General features: G+C 41.6%; 1 protein-coding gene across 4 annotated transcripts in view; it reads right to left on the reverse strand.

The window, feature by feature from the left end:
• CUL3 (cullin 3) overlaps nucleotides 1-21910 on the reverse strand; it is a 108206-nt gene that overhangs the window by 62689 nt on the left and 23607 nt on the right. The window contains exon 1 of one of the 4 annotated variants that reach the window (XM_059703330.1): nucleotides 20817-20882. The exons of the other annotated variants lie outside the window; for them this stretch is intronic. Coding sequence (XP_059559313.1) covers nucleotides 20817-20864 — 48 coding nt within the window. The 5' untranslated portion in view covers nucleotides 20865-20882. Of the gene's footprint in view, nucleotides 1-20816; nucleotides 20883-21910 lie in introns of those variants that run through there. 4 annotated transcript variants of the gene reach the window in all.

The following is a 21910-nucleotide window of genomic DNA, read 5'->3' on the forward strand; positions in this document are numbered from 1 at the left end:
CCAGACAGAATATTATTTAGCACTAAAAAGAAATGAGCTATCAAGCAATGAAAAGACATGAAGGAACATTATGAAAGAAGACAATCTAAAAAGACTACATACTGTATGATTCCAACTACTATATGACATTCTGGAAAAGGTAAAACTAAGAAGACTGTAAAATCACCTGTTATGAGGGTTAGGGTGGAGGGAAAGATAAAAAGGCAGTGAGGCTATTCTGTTTGGTACTATAACAGAGAATACATTTCATTATTCATTTGTTAAAACCTAGACAGTGTACACCAAGAGTAATCCCCAATGTAAACTATAAACTGGGTGACAATAATGTGTCAATGTAGGTTCACCCACTGTAACAAATATACTACTCCGGGGTGAGATGCAGAAAGTAGGAGAGGCTATATGCGTGTGTGGAGGCAGGAAGTACATGAAAAATCTCTGTACCTTCTGCTCAATTTTGCTGTGCCTCTAAAACTGCTCTACAAAATAAAGTCAAAATAAAAAAGCTACTCATAACAGTCAGGATTTGCAAACCACTGACTTTAAAAGAACCACACCAGCCATTTCTGTTCTGCTAGGGGCCCGGTGCACGAAATTCGTGCACTGGGTGTGTGTGGGGAGGGGAGTGTCCCTCAGCCCAGCCTGCCCCCTCTCACATACTGGGAGCCCTCAGGCGTTGACCCCCATCACCCTCCAATAGCAGGATCGGCCCCTTGCCCAGGCCTGACGCCTCCGCCAGAGGTGTCAGGCTTGGACAGGGGACCCCCATCACCCCCCGATCACTGGCTCTGGCCCCCGCCCAGGCCTGAGGCCTCTGGCCCAGGAATCATGCCTGGGCAGGGGACCCCCATCTCCCTCTGATCGCTTGCTCCACCCCCCGCCCAAGCCTGATGCCTCTGACCCAGGCTTCAGGCCTGGGCCATGGAACCATCATATCCCCCCAATCCCCGGCTCCGCCCCCCGCCCAGGCCTGATGCCTCGGCCAGAGGAGTTGACCCTCATCACCCTCCGATCACCAATCACTGGATCGGCCCCTTGACCAGGCCTGAGGCCTCTGGCAGAGGTGTCAGGCCTGGGCAGGGGACCCCCAGCTCCCCGCAGTTGCAGGCTCCGCCCCTGCCCCTGAAGGAGGCCTCTGGCTGAGGCGTCCGGCTCGGGCAGCGGGGACCCGCAGCTGCAGCGGCCCCGCGATCGTGGGCTCCGCTTTAGGCCCAGGCAAGGGACCCTTAGCTCCCTGGACTGCCAGCTTCGACCGTGCCCAGCTCCCATCGCTGGCTCCACCCCTACTTCCTGCTATCACTGGCCAGGGCGGAAAAGGCACCTGATTCTCCGATCATGGCTGGGGGGCAGGGCAAAGGCGGCCCCAGGGCCACCTTTGCCTTGCCCCCCAGCTCTTAGCTCCCCCCTGGGTTTCCGATCACTGTCAGTTACAGGGGGCTTCTTCCTGCTTTCCCTTTCGCCTCCCTGCATTGTGCCTACATATGCAAATTAACCGCCATCTTGTTGGCAGTTAACTGCCAATCTTAGTTGGCAGTTAACTGCCAATCATAGTTGGCAGTTAACTGCCAATCATAGTTTGCAGTTAACTGCCAATCATAGTTGGCAGTTAATTTGCATATAGCCCTGATTAGCCAATGAAAAGGGTAGCTCGTACGCCAATTACCATTTTTCTCTTTTATTAGATAGGATTCCTTTGCAGAATTTCTTCAACATGAACATATATATATATTTTTAATGACATTATAATCTTCTTTAAAAAAATATATTTTATTGATTTTTCACAGAGAGGAAGGGAGAGAGACAGAGAGTCAGAAACATCAATGAGAGAGAAACATCAATCAGCTGCCTCCTGCACATCTCCCACTGGGGATGTGCCTGCAACCCAGGTACATGCCCTTGACCGGAATCGAACCTAGGACCTTTCAGTCCGCAGGCCGACGCTCTATCCACTGAGCCAAACCGGTTTCGGCGAACATATTTTTATATAGTTAGAACTAGAGGCCCGGTGCACAAAAACTTGTGCACTCGGGGGGGGGGGGGCAAGAGGGGGTCCCTCAGTCCGGCCTGTGCCCTCTCGCAGTCTGGGACCCCTCAGGAGATAACGCCCTGCTGGCTTAGGCCTGCTCCCGGGTGGCAGAGGGCAGGCCCAATCCCTAGGTGCAGCCCCTGGTCAGGCTCAGAGCAGGGCCGATTGGGGAGTTGGGGCCCCGCCCCCTTGTCATGCACAGAGCAGGGCGGGTTGGGAGGTTGCGATGCCACCCACAGTCACACTCAGGGTAGGGCTGATTGGGGGGTTGGGGCACATACTGCCCCATCACACTCAAGGCAGGGTCGATAGGGAGGTTGTGGCGCCACCCCGTCACGCACAGAGCAGGGCCCATCAGGGGGTTGGGGAGCTCCCCCCCCCCCCCCGTCACGCACAGAGCAGGGCCCATCAAGGGGTTGAGGAGCTCCCCCCTGTCACTCACAGAGTAGGGCCGATAGGGGAGTTGGGGCACCGCCCCGTCACACTCAGGGCAGGGCCGATGGGAAGGTTATGGCTCTACCCCATCACACACAGAGCAGGGCCCGTGGGGGCGGGGGGTTGGGGCGCCGCACCCTGTCACACACAGAGCCACAGGGCGATCAGGGGGTTGGGGAGCTCCCCCCGTATCAGGCACAGAGCAGGACTGATCAGGAGGTTGGGATGCCTTCCCCTGTCACGAACAGAGAAGGGCGGATAGGGAGGTTGTGGCCCAACCCCCTGTCACACACAGAGCCACAGGGCGATCAGGGGGTTTGGGCGCTGCCCCGTCACGCTGATCCCGCTGTCGGGAGGCCTCGCAGCTCCGCTGATCCCGGTGCTGGGAGGCATATTACCCTTTTACTATATAGGATAGAAGCCTGGTGCACGGGTTGGGCTGGCTGGTTTGCCCTGAAGGGTGTCCTGGATCAGGGTGGGGGTCCCCACTGGGGTGCCTGGCCAGCCTTGGTGAGGGGCTGAGGGCTGTTTTCAGGCTGGCGGGTGACTGAAGCTCCTAACTGCTCCTTTTTTTCTTTTTCTTTTTTATTCTGGGCCAGCTTTAGCTCTGGCTCCAGCTCTGAGGCCTCTGCTGCTGAAAGCAGGTATCTGGTTTGTTTGGGTTCTATAATTGAAACAATGTATAACTCCAGCTCTGAGATCCTGGCGGGCTGAAAGCAGGTTTCTGGAGTTTTGTTTAGCTTCTACATTTGTTACAATGTTTCAAACTGCAAGCTCAGAGGCTGGCAAGGCAGGCGGGGAAAGTTGGAGTCCTCCGTCACTGAAGCAAGCAAGCCTCATGTTCGCTTCCAGCTGCCTGGCTGCCGGCCACCATCTTGGCTGGCAGTTAATTTGCATATCTCCGATTAGCCAATGGGAAGGGTAGCGGTCGTACGCTAATTACCATGTTTCTCTTTTATTAGATAGGCTAATAATATTGATGTAATTCTGAGTCCTGATTTTTTTAAGCCATCAATCAACATTCAACATTAACCTCTGCTTTAGGAAACCTCTAGTTACAGCATATCATTTCCAAAGCACCATAATAATTCAAAGAAAAAAGGTCTATTAGAAAGAAACACAAGAAAAAAATGTTATCTGAAATTTAGATCAAGTTTCTACATAACACCAAAAGCATGATCTATAAAATAAATAACTGTGTTCCATCAAAATTAATGCTTGTTCTTCAGATACAGTCAAAACAATAAAAAGATAAGCTCTAGACTGGGAGAAAATAGCAAATGACTTGTATCCAGAATATATATATTTTAAAAAACCTTACAAGTAAAAACCCAAACAATTAAAAAATGGGCAAAATAATTGAAAAGACACTTCACCAAAGATATATAAAGGCAATTTTGCACATGAAAAGATACTCAACAACATTAACCATTATGGAAATTAAAACCATAATGAGCCCTGTTCTGGTGGCTCACTTGGTTGGAGCATTGTTATCCAGTACAAAAAAAGGTTAGGTGTTCAATTCCTCATTGGTCCAGGCATGTACGTGAGGCAACCATAGATGTTTCGCTCACATAGATGTTTCTATCTCTCTCCCTCCCTCCCTTCTTTCCGCTCTCTCTAAAAATCAATTTAAAAAACGTATCCTTGGGTGAGAGTTAAAAAAATAAAACATAATGAAATGCCACCACACACCCATTAGAATGGCTAACACAAAATACACTGACAATGCCAAGTGCTGAGGAAGATTCCCAGTAACTAGAACTTTCATACATTACCAAAGAAGGGAACGCAAAATGGTACAGCCCCAATGGAAAAGAGTTTGGCAGTATTTTATGAGGTTAAATTGCTTACCATATGACCCAGCAAGCCCATTCCTAGGTATTTATCCTAGACAAATGAAAACTTATATTCACACAAACACCTGTATATGAACATTCCAAGCAGCACTATTCAAAAATCACAAAACTCTGTTCACAATACAAATGCTTTTCAACAAGTAGGTAAGTGGATAAGTACACTATGGCACATTCATACAATAAAATATTACTCAGAAAAAAAAGAACTATTGATACATAAAATATCTTGGCTCTATCTCAAAATAATTATGCTGATTGAAAAATTAGTCTCAAGAGGTTACAAACTATATGAGAAAACAAAATTATAATGACAGAGAATAGATCAGTGGTTGCAAGTACCAGGGGTTGAAGAAAGGTGTGACTATAAAGGGAAAACATGGAGTTTTCTGGTGTGAGGGAATGTTCTATATTGATTGTGATAGGTGTTCCATTATTCTACACATTGGATAAAACTCATAAAAATAAAAGGCTAATTTTATTGTATACTGATTTTTTTAAACTTGCAATTATGATTCCCAAGTTGGGTCCTATTTTATTACAATACCATAAACAAATAACAATCTTTACTCATAAAAGCAACTTGAATGACAATGAAAGAATTCTGAATTGTTTTTATGAATGACCATGTAATAATTCAAAATTGGTATATTACATTCTTCATTAGTGTGAATATAGTTTTTCCTTTTTTTTTACATCCTTAACAAACATTAAAGTGGAATTACTAAGTCAAAAGAAAACCTTTATTTTTTTTGATGTTGTAATAAAACATGTTCACTGATAAATTAATGCCTAAGTTGCAAAAAACACATTTTCAGGTCAAATTACTGGCCAAGGGAAGAGGATGAAAAGGAGGATGATAGGAAAGGCCAGCAGGCATCAACTTGCCCTTGAGTTTTCACATCCAAGTATCTTCATGGATTGATAAGGAGGTTGACCCTGGGCCAGCAGCTCTTGGCTATGGAGAGCTGAAGAACATTAATAATCTGCACAGTACCCCCACCCTCTGACACAACACATGCAAAATTATTTTTTAACCATTACTTTAAACTTTTCACTCTCTATATTTCAATGTCTAAGGCAAAATCCTAGGTAGCCAATCTCATAGAATGTCTAGGTAACAAAAAAATTCATCAGCTAAAATTAATTATAAAGATTTTAGTTCTAAAGTTCACTAAAATTATAACTGAGCCATATAATTAATGATGGTAGAGATTACTGAAAGTTAAAACTTTCTTCTCTAAGTCTCAAAACTCAAGACAATATTTAGTTCAAATATTAATTAAATCTCAGAAGTACAGAAATTTGTATGTAGCATTATTTTGTTGTTGTGTTTGTTTGTTTTTTTAATCCTCACCTGAGGATATTTTTTCATTGATTTTTAGAGAGGATGGAAGAGAGGGAAAGACAGAGAAACATCAATGTATGAGAAACACATCAATTGGTTGCCTCCTGCACATGTACTGACCAGGGCCGCGGTTGGGGATAAGCCTGCAACAGAGGCTCATGCCCTTCACTGGAATTGAACCTGGGACCCCTGGGTCCACAGACCCATGCTCTATTCCAGTGATGGCGAACCTTTTGAGCTCGGCGTGTCAGCATTTTGAAAAACCCTAACTTAACTCTGGTGCCGAGTCACATATAGAATTTTTTTGATATTTGCAACCATAGTAAAACAAAGACATATTTTTTATATTTATTTTATATATTTAAATGCCATTTAACAAAGAAAAATCAACCAAAAAAATGAGTTCGCGTGTCACCTCTGACATGCGTGTCATAGGTTCGCCATCACTGAGCTAAACTGGCTAGGACTAGCATTATTTTGCATTAAAATAAATACTATGGCCCAGCCAGCATGGCTTAGTGGTTGAGGATAGACCTATGAACCAGAAGGTAATGGTTGACTGGTTGATTCCCAGTCAGGGTTGTGACTGGGTTGTGGGCTGGATCACCAGTATGGGCGGAGGCAGCCATTCCATGATGTTTCTGTCTCTCCCTCCCCCTCCCTTCCTCACTGAAAGCAATTAAAATACATGTAAAAAATATAGACATCATGTATTAAAAACATAAAATGGGGCACGAACAACAGGAGTACATGCTACTTATACAAAGAGCATTAAAAAGTATCACAGAGATACTATAATTTTAACAGGTATGACCTCCTAGGAATCTGTAGTATATTAACATTCACCCAGAAGCTAAAACAATCAAATTTGTATTTGCAAGCACCTGCCCAGGACAACTACTAACTAATTACTTAACCTATCTGGTCTGTAGCTCCTCTTACCTATTGATTAGATCAACATCACATCAAGCTCCACTAAGATGCTTTAGTATCAATGCAGGGCAGACTCCATTTCCTCTGATTAAACATGATTTCTATTGGTTTTGTGTGATTTTAAAAGTCAGATTTGTTTTCTACTCTTTTAAAATAACTGGGAGCCACTGAATGTCTGTTATGTACCTTTCTGGGCCTAAATTCTGAAACACATTGCTTGTTTCACGTGAATATGTACATAAATATGCAACATTTACCCTAATTTTAAAAAGGACTTAAGTTCCCACTTATAATACTTGAATTTGTACAGAGTCCTACATATGTGATCTAGGGCTTGTCACTTTATAAACTTCACCAGTTTTACATAAATCCTATTTTTCCAAGAAATGCCATTAAAGAATTATTCTTGCAGATCTCAAAAATTTTTCATTTCATCCTACTAATGTGATATAAACCTATCAAAAGTGGCTTAGTACAGAAGTGAATCGCAATGGAAACTAAGTAATCCTCCTATATAATAAAAGCCTAATATGCAAATTGTCCCCTCGACTGGGAGTTCGACTGCTTGCTATGATGTGCGCTGACCAACAGGAAGCGGCGCAGGACATGGCAGGTGTCGACTGCACACTGCGACCTCTTGCCGGCTACCTGGGGGCAGGGGTGATGGGGTTGGAGGTGCAGTGAGAATATAGGGTGTCCACCGAGCTCGTTCTCACTCCCCTTGTTACCTTCCCCTGGGACACCAGGGCTCGCGTGCTGATGAAGCCCCTGCGCTCAGGTGCCAGGCGCCCGCGAGGAGCCCACCCCTCACCTGTGCATCTTCCAACTGAGCCGGGCCACAGCCGCTGGGACTATAGGGGCCAGCTGGCCTCCCTGTGGGTTCACGCAGGAGCCGGTCTGAGAGGCCAGTTGGGAGAGAGTGCGCTGCCTGCCCGGCTTCCGTGTGGTGCCAATGGCAGCACTCACAGCATCTCAGCATGGGGACTCGGGCGTCATGACTCAGATGGAGGGGGGCACGTGGGAACCCCAGGGCCCAGGTGCTGCCCAGGGCCCAGAGGTCAGCTGGGACCTGACCTTCTACACCAGATGCTCACATTTTGATCGCTGGCCAGGCCTAGGGACAGCATCCGTGCAAGAATTTCATGCATTGGGCCTCTAGTGGAATATAAAAGACATTTTCCTAATCCAACAGAAATGGTTTGAAAAGAGCTCTACAGCTCTTTGTCTTACCCCAAGAATTCCTGATCTCAAAGATTAGCCATACACAGTGAATAGTGGCAGCACAGAAGTACAGATGCTGAAAAGCCTCTCAGCCTGATTGAAATCACAGACTCAATAGCAGATGTGTGTGTGCCCTGGAGAACTTAATTACTTTGTGTATCAGTTTTTATAAAATAGCAATAGCAGCACCACACCTACAACAAGGAGGTGTTGTACGGATAAAATGAGTTAACATATACAAAATGCTTAGAACTGTGCCTAGCCTACAGTAAATGCCATACAAGCATTTTCTACTATTATTTCTTGTATTACATATTCATAATCCTATATAATAAAAGCCTAATATGCTAAGTGTCTGGTCAACCAGTCGGCCGTTCAACCAATCAAAGTATAATACACTAATGATATGTTAAGGCTACTCAACTACTAGCTATGATGTGCACTAACAACCAGAGGGCAGTCAACCCGTCAACCAGTAGCTATGATGTGCACTGATCACCAGGGAGCAGATGCTCCAACCAGTAGGTTAGCTTGCTGGTGGGGTCTGGCCAATTGGGACTGGGCGAGACAGGCCAGACAAACCCTGGAGCCCTCCCGCGGTCCCGCCCCGGCTGGCCAACCTCCCATGTCTCTCCCCGGCCCCAATCATGCACCAGTGGGGTCCCTCAGCCTGGCCTGCACCCTCTCACAATCTGGGACCCCTCGGGGGATGTCAGAGAGCCGGTTTTGGCCCTATCCTGCAGGCCAGGCCCAGGGGCCCCACTGGTGCACGAATTCATGCACCAGGCCTCTAGTATATTCATATAGGTATTTGAATCTTGTTACTCAAAGCATGTTCCTAAGAGCCAGTATCATGGTCAAGATCATCATCATCATCATCTGGGAGGTTGTTAGAAATGCACAATCAGAACCGACATTTTAACAAGATTAACACAAAGTTCATAAGTGCCTTAAAATTTGAGAAACAAGTGACATAAAATACATATTCACGTATTTTATATAGTATTTTCTAAACTCTCAATTGCCACTTGATTCTTGCTTTCCTTTCTTCAATACAACAGATATTTCTCCAAACTACAAGGAATTCTTGTAACGTAGCCGATCTCCTACCATTTGTATATTCAATGTAAGTTTGGTGAATAGATGTTGCTATCTCATAGTATATATACCTTAAAATTTCTGTATTTCAAAACAAGCTTCTGCTGAGTTAACTTTCTAAGAATTCACCAATGACAAGTGATTCCTGATGCCCTCTTGATTTTTTTTCTAGACTGACAGGATTATTCTAAACAATTAGAATAAAGGTGGCAATCTTGATCCGAGGAATCATAACAGTATCAACAAAACAAACTAGCCACTGCAGGGAAAACTTTTTTTCTTGATGCTGTAGGAAGATTCTTCTCTAAGTAATTTACTTATGTATGTATAGTTAGTAATATCAGTTTAAGCATTTCACAAATTAAAAAAAAAAAATTTCAATCCTCATGGCAATATTCCCCACTCTTTGTTTTAAGTATCCAAAGTGAAGCTCTTAATTCAAAGCAATACATAAAATCTTTCCCCAAACTAACAACTGAAATATTTAATGATTACTTCCAACAAGCAAAGCAGGATGCTTTGGGGCACTATGGGGGATACAAAATGCATTCAGCAACTTTTATAATCACTATGGGGGAAGGGAGAAAAGAGGAGCCTAATAGTAGCATTCATATGACCTCATTACAAAGCAGAAAACAATGACTAGCAATAGAGAAGTCAGGAGTTTCAAAGGAGGGGCACACAGTGAGAATTAGGACAACACACTTTCATAAAGAAAATTTGCCACATGTTCAATCAAATAATCATCTAAATTTGGTATTGTTTTAAAAAATACATTCTTAGTTCGAATACTTAAACTTTAAAAAAAATAACAAACCTCAGAAAAATCAGGATTTTTCTATGAGTACAAGGTAATGCCATTAAAAAAATGAAAGCTTTTTACCTACTGGTTTAAAAGGGAAACAAAAAGAAAAAAGTAGTATACCACAGAATAGCAATATAAGTTATCATTTGTGCAGTACTCTATTTCCAATGGTCAAGACAATAAGAGATACACTGAAAGCCACTGTAGCATCAGTACTCTAATTAAACAATGGGGACACTGACAGAATAAGTAGTAAAGCACATACAAAGTATGGCAATATGGCAATTAGTCTTTTTATTCTCTTGGGTACCAGGGAAAAAAACTACAGTTCTACAAGATCACAGAATCTGGTGCCCAGCAGACTGAAAAACTCCAGTCTCAAAAAACCAGAGGTATACAGCCCCAAAATTATACTGTGCTTTTTAATGGTGAAACACATTCTGCTTAAACAATGGTTAGATTCAGCAATTAATTTGGGTAGGTAGCCACCAGACAACACATCTGGACAGTTCAGGCATATAAACCATGATGGTTTCCATTTGAATGTTACAAACATTCTTTTTAAAAATATATATATTTTATTGATTTTTTTACAGAGAGGAAGGGAGAGGGATCAAGAGCCAGAAACATCGATGAGAGAGAAACATCCATCAGCTGCCTCTTGCACGCCCCTTACTGGGGATGTGCCCACAACCAAGGTACATGCCCTTGACTGGAATCGAACCTGGGACCCTTGAGTCTGCAGGCCGACACTCTATTCACTGAGCCAAACCGGTTAGGGCTAGAAACATTCTTAAAGATTCATTTCAACAGACAATTACTGAGTGCCAACTATATTAAGGAGCAGGAAACACAAAGATGAATGAAACAGGTCCTAGCTTGTTCATTCACTTATTTAATAAATATTAAAAGAATGTCACTAGAATACAACAGAAAACAAGATAAACGTACCTGTCCTCAAGTCTTTTAGTCTACTCAACAATGTAATCGGAAAGAATTGAAGTTTAACATAGGTGAACTTGGCTAAATAACAGTTTAAACATGGCTCTCCTCAAGCATCTTTTCTCTACTAATCCTTTCAAAATAGATGCTACTCAACTTCCTGTGTCCCTCATATCACAAGATTGCTATCTTTCTAACTCTCTAATAACCTATATCCCTACCCTTTCCCCAATAATTTCTTTCTCTTTTGAGAATATCCTATACATATTCGAGTAACTTTTCCATATCTTATTAAGATTCTGTATACCTAGCTCACATAGTACACCTTCCTCTCTTCTGTTTGACTCCTGTCATCACCTTAAGCAACTCTAATATTCAATATGATGGGTTCTCAGTTTCTTTGGGCAACTTTAAGTGAGAAAAAAAGAGAGGTGAAGATGGCAGATTGAAAGGTAAGTCACAATAAAGCATTGAAAACGACACTCCTACTGAACCTTTATTCCCATCTTCTCCAGTCTGGCTGCTACCACCCACAAAATAAAAGCCAAACCCCCTACAATGTTTTCAAAACTTTATCCAAGTAGCTCTCATTCTTATTTCCGACAAATGCACTTGAAATACTTTATATTTCATCTGCACTAGTAATTTTTAACCTTTTTCATCTCATGGTTCACATAAACTAATTCCTAAAATTCTGTGGCACACCAAAAAATGTATATTTTTTTTACCAATCTGACCAAAAAAGGTATAATTTTGATTTGCCATGAAAAAAAATTTACCTACTCTTTGTGCTCCAAAGTGACTTAAAAAAAAAATCAGGGGAATACTTGTATATAAGGATTTCTGCTACCAATAACTAACCAATCAGATACAACCTCATTATGCGACGTGACCAATAAGGTACAACTCTTATATAACCTACGTATTTATGGTTCAAGACAGGGCATTCATACTGAATGGCTATTATGTTGGCTGCTGTTATTTTTTAATCTGACAATCTAAGGGAAAAGAGATCAGGTACTGCATGTTTTAAAAATTCTTGTGGCACACTGGTTGAAAATCGCTGGTCTACACTGATCTACCTGACCAAGGCTCATACCTACATAACTTTGCTACTCATGCCATTTTTCCTGCTGAGACTATCTTTGGCCTTTGTTTATTCACGGGGTGAGTCTAACAATCCTTTAAAACTCAGGACCTTTTCTTTCGACCCTGCTCCTCATTCCTCAGGCACAACAATTTCCCTTCAAATCTGAATACCTCACTAAAACTGGGAGCTTTCTGATGACAAGTATGATATGTAACTATATTTTGGTGGCTGAAAACAGGAGAGAGTACTTGTGGGCCTCTGAATCTGCTAATAGAAATCTTATTTTCTAGTGCTTTTATCAACATTCTTCATAATTCACTGCAACCATATTTATAACATTTTACACATAAATGCCATTAAAAATCTCTCTACATTCATTCACATTTACCTAGAAAGGGAGGAAAAGCACTAAAAACCTTTATTATAGAAGCTGAGTCTGATTAATTGGCCTACACAATATTCTAGAGCAGTGATGGCGAACCTATGACACGCGTGTCAGAGGTGACACGCAAACTCATTTTTTTGGTTGATTTTTCTTTGTTAAATGGCATTTAAATATATAAAATAAATATAAAAAATATGTCTTTGTTTTACTATGGTTGCAAATATCAAAAAATTTCTATATGTGACACGGCACCAGAGTTAAGTTAGGGTTTTTCAAAATGCTGACACGCCAAGCTCAAAAGGTTCGCCATCACTGGTCTAGAGCCTATCATAAAATTACCAACTTAATTTCCATATGCAATGAGTACCCTCATATAAACATCTCAATTTACCTACAAATAAACATAATTTCCAAAACTCTGGCTATTTTTATTTTCCCTCTAAAACTGGGGAGACAAATTAATATATTAAAACAATAGTTTACATAGAAATGTCATTTTCAGCAAATGAGACCCTGTGTACAAATAGTAAGTAGTAGGGTGTTATTCTACAAAGACTTCAATTTACAAAACAAAATCCAAAAAGTCACTTAAAAATTGAAACTATTCCCTCTCGAGGCTTCAATTTTCCTACCTAACTAAGAGCTTCGAATTGAGCAGGATTATAAGACACAGATTTAAGTACTAAGTCCAAAACAAGTTCTGCAAGAGGAGGGATCTTTGATATATTGCAAATACTTAGAAGAACAGTGCCTGGCATGAGTAGGTCCTCAACAGGCAGTTTTCTGAATGAATGGAAAGTGAGGAGGATGAAGCTCTTATCTTGCCTTCTTCTCCATCCAATTAAAGTAAGATATTATTTGAAAAATAGGATATATGGATAGAAATATCTTGACAGCCACTGAAATAATGTTCTTTTTGGCAATAAAGAACTATTTCTACTTGAGTTAAAAAATCAACATCTTTTTTTGTTCAGCTGCTTTTCTAAGAGGAAAACAAACATTCAAAGTATAAGAATTCACTTTTATAAGCTCATTTGTGAGGCTGCCATATTATTAAATTATTACTATTACCAGAAAGTAATAATTTGAAAGAGAATGACAAATGAAGCATAAAGCAAATCTAAGAAACCTGTTAAGCATTCTTGACATGTTAAAACAAATTTTATACCTGACTGTAAGAAACAATTAAGAATATAAATGTTTTTATTCTACACATATTATGACACAGGAATGAACAACGGTAAACCGCAAAAACTATGATCCTCTTAAGTCTCAATAACCCCAAACTGTCAAGACGCACTCATTATTTAATTTTAGGACTCATTCAGGCTAACAAAACCAACCCCAATTTCAGAAAAATCTAGTAATTTGTTCAAGACTGTTGGTAACAAAATTAGCCGTAAGTCCAGCTCTTCCTACTTCTTATCCAGTACTTTTCTACTGCAGCTGCTTCTAAATTATTTACTAGAGGCCCAGTGCACGACTTCCTGCACGGGTGGGGCTAGGCCTGTCAGGAGGAGGGGACAGCGGGAGGTTGGCCAGCCAGCCCACCCCAATTAGGGCTGGGCAGGCTGGGGGGAGGGGCCACAGGTGACTGGCCAGTGGTCCCCGCTCCTTATTGGGGTGGGGGGCTAGTTGGGGGTAGAGCTGGCAATGGGGAGGGGCTGTGGGCAAGTGGGCCGGCTGGCCCTGCCCCCACATGGGGTGAGGGGGCCAATCAGGGTCAGTGGATGGGGAGGGGCTGTGGGAGGTTGGCTGGCCAGCCCCAACTGATTGGTGTGGGCGGGGCCAATCAGGGGTGGAGACGGCTGAGAGAGGGGCTGCAGGTCAATCAGGGTGGTGGAGGTCCATTGGGGGTGAGGTTGGCTGGGGGGAGGGGCCACAGGCAGTTGGCCAGCCGGCCCTGCCCCTGATCGGAATGGGGCGGGCCAATTAGGGGTGGGGCCAGCTGGGGGGAGGGGCCTCGGGTTGTCGGTTCACTGGCCACAGTGGGCGTCATAGTGACCGGTTGTACCAGCGTTTCGGTCGCTGGCTTTTTATATATATACTAGGGGCCTGGTGCACGAAATTCTTGCACTGGGTGGGGGTTGGGGGGAGTGTCCCTCAGCCCAGCCTGCCCCCTCTCACATACTGGGAGCCCTCAGGCGTTGACCCCCATCACCCTCCAATCGCAGGATCGGCCCCTTGCCCAGGCCTGGGCAGGGGACCCTCATTTCCCCCCATCACTGGTTCTGACCCCAGCCCAGGCCTGATGCCTCTGGCACAAGCGTCAGGCCTGGGCAGGGGACCCCCAGACCCCTCCGATTGCTGGCTCTGCCCCTTGCCCAGGCCTGATGCCTCGGCCAGACGTGTAGACCCCCATCACCCTCCAATCGCAGGATCGGCCCCTTGCCCAGGCCTGACACCTCCGCCAGAGGTGTCAGGCTTGGACAGAGGACCCCCATCTCCCCCCGATCACTGGCTCTGACCCCCGCCCAGGCCTGAGGCCTCTGGCCCAGGAATCATGCCTGGGCAGGGGACCCCCATCTCCCTCTGATCGCTTGCTCCACCCCCCGCCCAAGCCTGACGCCTCTGACCCAGGCTTCAGGCCTGGGCAAGGGGACCATCATATCCCTCCAATCCCCGGCTCCGCCCCCACACCCAGGCCTGATGCCTCGGCCAGAGGAGTTGACCCTCATCACCCTCCGATCACCAATCACTGGATCGGCCCCTTGCCAGGCCTGAGGTCTCCTGCAGAGGTGTCAGGCCTGGGCAGGGGACTCCCAGCTCCCCGAGATCTCCTGCTCTGCCCCTGCCCAGGCCTAACACCTCTGGCCGAAGCATTAGGCCTGGGCAGGGGACCCCCAGCTCCCCGCGGTTGCAGGCTCCGCCCCTGCCCAGGCCTAACGCCTCTGGCCTAGGCGTCCGGCCCGGGCAGTGGGACCCGCAGTGGCAGCGGGGGGCGCCATGATCGCGCGGGCTCCGCCCCTGCCCCTACAGGACGCCTCTGATTGAGGCGTCCGGGCTCGGGCAGCGGGGACCCGCAGCTGCAGCGGCCCCGCAATCGTGGGCTCCGCTTTAGGCCCAGGCAAGGGACCCCTAGCTCCCGGGACTGCCAGCTTTGACCGTTCCCAGCTCCCATCACTGGCTCCACCCCTACTTCCTGCTATCACTGGCCAGGGCGGCAAAGGCGCCTGATTCTCCAATCATGGCTGGGGGGCAGGGCTCCCCCCTGGGTTTCCGATCACTGTCAGTGGCAGGGGGCTTCTTTCTGCTTTCCCTTTCGCCTCCCTGCATTGTGCCTACATATGCAAATTAGCCGCCATCTTTGTTGGCAGTTAACTGCCATCTTAGTTGGCAGTTAATTTGCATATAGCCCTGATTAGCCAACGAAAAGGGTAGCACTGTACGCCAATTACCATTTTTCTCTTTTATTAGTGTAGATAGATTATTAAACATGGAATGCTCAACAGTGAGTAAAAAAAAAAACAGCAAGTTCTAGTTTAATGTACTATGAGCTTACAGACTGTCAAGTTTAAACCTCAAATAGAAATCTTCTAAAAGAAGATAATCCACCCAAAACAAAGCACTTCAAATATTTTACAATTTTAGATGTCAATTATACTTCAATAAATCTGTAGAAAACTTTAAAAAATGATTCAATCCTTACCCAACCCTGCCAAGTAAAAGAACTGACTATCCCTATTTTTTAATTTAAAACTATCTTTTAACATAAAGCACACATACACAGAAAACCACAACTCAAATCAACAAATGTTGAAATTATTTTATAATTTAAGGTTAGCACTGAATCTTAAGTAACACTAAACACTCTGGCCATTATTCAGTCTCCACCACAATCCTCAAACTATCTGAAATGTTTAAATTCATCAGAGTTCTACCTGCACCCCTCATTTCTTCTTTCTGTGTGATTTCATCCACTTCCCGGGCTTTACATATCATTTATATGCTTATAATTCCAAAATTTACATTTCCAGCCCAAACTTCTCAGAGAACTAGATTTGCTTTCTTTGGCATCTTAAAAGTAATCTGTCCAGCCCTAACCGGTTTGGCTCAGTGGATAAAGTGTCGGCCTGCAGACTCAAGGATCCCAGGTTCGATTCTGGTCAAGGGCATGTACCTTGGTTGCAGGCACATCCCCAGTAGGGGGCGTGCAGGAGGCAGCTGATTGATGTTTCCCTCTCATCGATGTTTCTAACTCTCTATCCTCTCCCTTCCTCTCTGTAAAAAATCAATAAAATATATTCCAAAAAAAAGTAATCTGTCCAAATGAAGCATCTTTTTGTTTTACCCCAAATCACTGAATTGTCCAAGAGCTTGAAAACTATAAATCATCTGGGATAATCAATCCGCAGGCAACAGTATTTCTACATCCGAAATTTTTCTTAAAATGGAAAACTTTTCTTTATCCCCACTATCACCTGAAGCTATTACTCTGTTCCCCTCACTTCCAACTTTGAGCTCTCATAGCAACCAGAATTAAAGTTTTAAGAACCTACATCAGATCATGTCATTGTCTTGCTTAAAATCCTTTCATGACTTCCTCTTATACATATAATTAAGTATGAAGCTCTTATACCCAGGCTTCAAGGCCTGCCATGATCTGACTTACGTTTCTTTTCTCCAACTCTATTCTGCCTCACTACCAATTCTTAACTTGCCATTCATAACTGGCTCCCTCCCCCATTTTCTCTAGTCCAGAAATGGGCAAATGATAGCCTGCTATGGTTTTAAAAGAAAGTTTTCTTAGAATACTGCCCTGCCACTCATTATACTAGTATATGGTCTATTGCTGTCATTGTGCTATACCAGGAGAGTCAAGGAGCCTTGACAAAGATGGCTCCGAAACTGAAAATATTGACTATCTGGTCCTTTACAGGAAAGAAAAAATTTTTCATAGGCATTCCTTTTGCCTGGAATGCTCTTCAACCCACTTGTCTCTTGAGCACATTTTTCATTCTTCAAGTCCCAGTTTAAACAACACCACTTCCTCCACGAGCCTTTTCTCGGCCTATGTAGTTGCCCTCATCATTTTTCTTTAACACTCTGTATGCTGTTTTCTCCATTATATTTTATAACGAAACACTTGTTTATCTGTTCCATGAGTGCAGGGATCAGATGCATTCTATTTACCAATATATTTCCTACACCTAAGTCAGAGCCAGTCAAATAAATACCTTTGAATGTTGAATTCGGTGTTAAGTCTTACAAGAACACATTTGATTTGACAAAATGATCTATAATTCAAAAATTCTTAAAAACTGGAAAGTAGCAGAACATTTTTTCTCCAATATAACCATGCTTTTAAAGCTATTTTTAGAAAAGAGTTAAAGAAAAATAAACCCTGTGAATTCTGAAAAGGTTTCATATTTACTAAAATAAGACAAGATTTTTCTTATGGCGAGACACAAAGGCCACATCACACCCTCAGTTTCACTTTGTGGTCTTCAGAAATTCACTGAATTCCTTTGAGTCTCAGTTTCCTCAAAGGGAATATTCTGCTAGAGTTAGAAAGAAAATACTACCAAGAAAGAGAAATTAGCATTTAGCTTTTCCATGCCTGCTTCAATTTTGTGAACTCATTTCCAAAGTCAATCAGATCATTTCATCTCAAAGAAGTGTTCTCCCTTCATATGGTAGTTTGAACCATTCTGCTTTATCAAAAATGTTCTTCAAAATGTTCATTCTTCTCATCTTGAAATCAGAGTACCAATAAACTACAATAAACCATCCCTGATTCCATGTAAAAATTGTATTCCCATTGCATTTTTCAACATGAAAAGATAGGTTCTGGCTATCTAGGCCATACCACTAAAACACTAAAAGGTTCACTTCAAAAGAATCTTTAGGCAAAGGTTCGTTTTGCTTAAAAAACACACACACACACACACACACAAAAAACAAAACTACACACACACACACACACACACACACACACACACACACACACACACACACGGCAGTTCAGCTAACTGCTAAAAGCATAGAGAACAAAAAGCTGATGAACAGATAATGTAATAATGTTTTCAACATACAAAAGGATATATTTGGTAAGACTGAAGATAGTTACACTGACACCACAGAACCCTAAATCATTCCTTCATCTTCTAGTCAGAAGGTGCAATGATGAGACTGCTGATACTGATTTTCATGCGAACTACTCTTACACACATTTACTTGGAAGCAAGCATTTCTAAAAGGCCCATCTGGTAGAACAAGTGTAAGATTTCCTATATCAGGAGACAAACATTTTGGATTACTATATGATGACCCTGCCTGTCAGTTAACAGACTTCTTTTGGTGTCTCCATAAAGTAGTATTTACAGTTAAATCAAAAAAGATAAATGGAAAACACAAAAATGTAAGCACAGATACTAACAGAGTTTCAAAAAGTCAATTGAAATAAAGAATTAGCTATGCTGAAACTGGTACATTTCTTAGTCAGAAATTCAGTTTAAGCTGGTCAAATGAGGGCTTGTGAAAAAAAAATATTAAAGAACATTTTCAGATGCTGGTGCTCTATCATTAATACCTGTGTAAAAGAAATAAAGAATTTAGCAAATATATTTTTAATTTCTTTAGCACAAACAACTTGAATACATGTTCTCTGGAATATATTGGGAAACTGCCTGTATTTTAAAATGACAGTTAACCTTAATATAGGATCACTTTTAAACAACTGAAAAATGCTAAAGCTCCCACAGTTACCATGGAATTATGTGTTCACATGACTTCAATTTCTACCTAACCATGTGGAGAGTCCAAAAATTAATCATTTAAATACTGACCTCCCATTCTGGCCTTCTCTCCTCACTTTTTGGATAAGCCAATTCTCAATCATAGCACATTAACTACAGATGATTTTTCTGTTTCTGTGCCCAAGCTGCAAAGCACTGCTTAAAATAATATGATGATGATGATAATAATGATGATCACACATTCGATCTATTTTCTACTGAGCTTTTTCCTCACTTGACAATTCCTCCCTATATTCTCCACAAGGGCTAGACCAAGACTCTTCCCCTCATTTTCAGAGGTATGGCTTAATTATTAGATTCATAAGTTTTAGAACTAAAGAATCTCAAAGATATTACTGCCAATTCCTTCATTTTAATTATATAAACTAAGACCTAGAATTTAAAGAACTATAGTTTTACAAACATTGAGCAAATTTACTTGAAGCCCCTCATGCAGCCTCAAGGCTAGCATATTTATTACATCTTGATCCATTCACTATAAAACTCTGGCAAATGAGAACATGCCCCTCTCTTCTACCTTTACTTCCCCATTGTTCCCAACTCTCTCCACATCCAAGAACTCAGTTGCTCTAATCTTCTCTCCCTTCAAGAGCTTAAAGCAAAACTCTTCCATTCTATTTTTCTTTTTTTGTTTGATATCAAGCTCCTTATATTAGTCTTATTTTCTCATACTTATTTAACCACAGTTTGCTCTTAAAGACTCATTCCTTGGCTCTGGGATTTTTGTTCTCTGTGATTTCCAACACTTATTCCCCAAGATGTGCATTTGGTAAAATGCCAAATCTTGATCTTCAGTTTTGAGCTCCTACTCAAGCTCTAAACCTGTATCTCCCTCCAAGCATGACATTTTTACTTGAGAATTTTATTACGATCTCACAATTATCCTCAAATGTAAAGTAATTTCTAAGGTGCTTGCCAACTATAAAAATTTCCAATATAATCTAAAACAAAATTTGTCATTTCCTCTACTCATTCCAAATCAGTTTTCTACTATTATTTCACAATATTTCTATTAGTGGCACCATAATTCTCCCAATAACCAAATACCATCTAGTCTTACTTTAGAATTTGACATTATCCATTCATTTCTAGCCTAATGCTTTACTCAGATTTTCCCAGGTTTTCTCCTGCTTCCAGCAAACAACCTCCCAATTCTACATTATATAAATTCCATTTTAATCTTCCTCAAATGTCACATTATTATCTACTTAAAAACATCCAATAAACCTCCACTGTTAAGTTCAAATCCCTTAACTTGGCATTCAAGTTTTTCTCCAGTTGGTTCCCAAACCATTTTTGCAGTACCATAATCCACTAATTCCCATAAATTATCATATACCTCAATCAAACTCTAGTTACCACCTAAGTAAACATGTCTATATAATCACGTTATACCTGCAATCTCTGGAGTGCCTTCCACATAGTTCACTTATATCCCAAATTTATCATGGCTCACTTCAATTTGATCCTTCTCATGAAATCTTACAGCCCAGGGTATCTTATTTACCACTTAATTATATAATGCCTCACACTGTTATCTAATGTATGTATCATCTCTCACATCAGAGTAAAAACAAACCTACGGAGCGTTAGTATCATGTATCTCTTTGCATCCACCGTATTTTCCTAGCAATCACTTAACAAAAAAAAAACCCCATTGAACTGCATGAAGAACATATCACCTGCTTTATGAGATATTAGCTACTGCTCATGTAATCCCACTTAAGAGAAAGGACTTGCAGAAGGAATAATAGAAATAAAAAGTGACTATTTTGTAACCACTAGAGTAATAATGATTCATGCAAGAATCATCAATGGATGCTAAACAATCACATGAAAGTTTCTTGGGGAACAGGATATTTATACAGTCTCAAAATATATCTGAACAAATTACTTATGAATTACAAAGGGAAAAAAGGTACCTTTACAGTGGAGAAATCTGGCGGACACCAAGTGATCAAAGTTAACATCACCAATAATGGGATAAACTGACATCATGTGCCTCCTGATGTGATGCACTGAGGACACAACATCACTTATGTATTATTCCTGCCAAAAATGCATAACCTGAAACTAGTCATGAGGAAACAATCAGACAAACCAAAAACTGAGGGACAATCTACAAAACAACTGACCTATAGTCTTCAAAAATGTCAATGTGTTGAAAGACAAAGAAAGGCTGAGAAATTGTGTATGTGATCCTGGATTGGATTCTGGATCAGAAAACTTCAATAAAGGGTATCACTACTACACAGGGCAAGGGTGAATTTATATGTGGACCGTATCAGATAAAAGTATTATATTAATGTTAAACTGCCTGATTTGGAACATTGTCCTTTGGTTAACTAAGAGAATTTCCTTGTCCTTAGGATAAATATTCTCAAATATTTGAGAGTAAATAAATCTAAAATGTATTCTTTAATTGTTCAGCAATAATATCAGTAATTTGGATAATAACATGTATCAATAAATGGATTGGCAAAAATGTGGCAAAATATTAATAACAGGTGAATCTACAATGAGATCATTGTACTATTGGTACAACTTTTCCATTTTCTCAAAAATAAAATTTTAAAAATGAATACCCTAATACCACACAAAAGCTTTTGAGTTTTTATTTATCTGTGGTAATTACATCTTATCTGACAATCTTAAAGCCAAACATACTTGCAGTGGAAGAGTTTGCTTTATAAAAACATATGTTCTAAAAAAAATTACATCTTTTTGGAACCAAAGAACCATTTGATAATGTTAACAGCCCAACACTATTTTTTTAAAATTCATATTTCTAAAGTAAAACTCAGTTAAAATAAAGAAAATAAGTTTCAAATGGTAAAAAGTATTAGACAATATAACAATGTAGTTTTCATATTTTCAACTATGCAGAGAAAGGGGAGAAAGCTAATTTTGGTTGATTATGCATTTTAAGGAAAAACTGATGCTCTATAATTAACATATTAATAAATAAGCATTTGTAAATTACTGAAAGTTTGCTTCCTTAACTATGATTACAGAG

Source organism: Myotis daubentonii, chromosome 7 (assembly GCF_963259705.1).
Source record: "Myotis daubentonii chromosome 7, mMyoDau2.1, whole genome shotgun sequence".
Lineage (NCBI taxonomy): Eukaryota > Metazoa > Chordata > Mammalia > Chiroptera > Vespertilionidae > Myotis > Myotis daubentonii.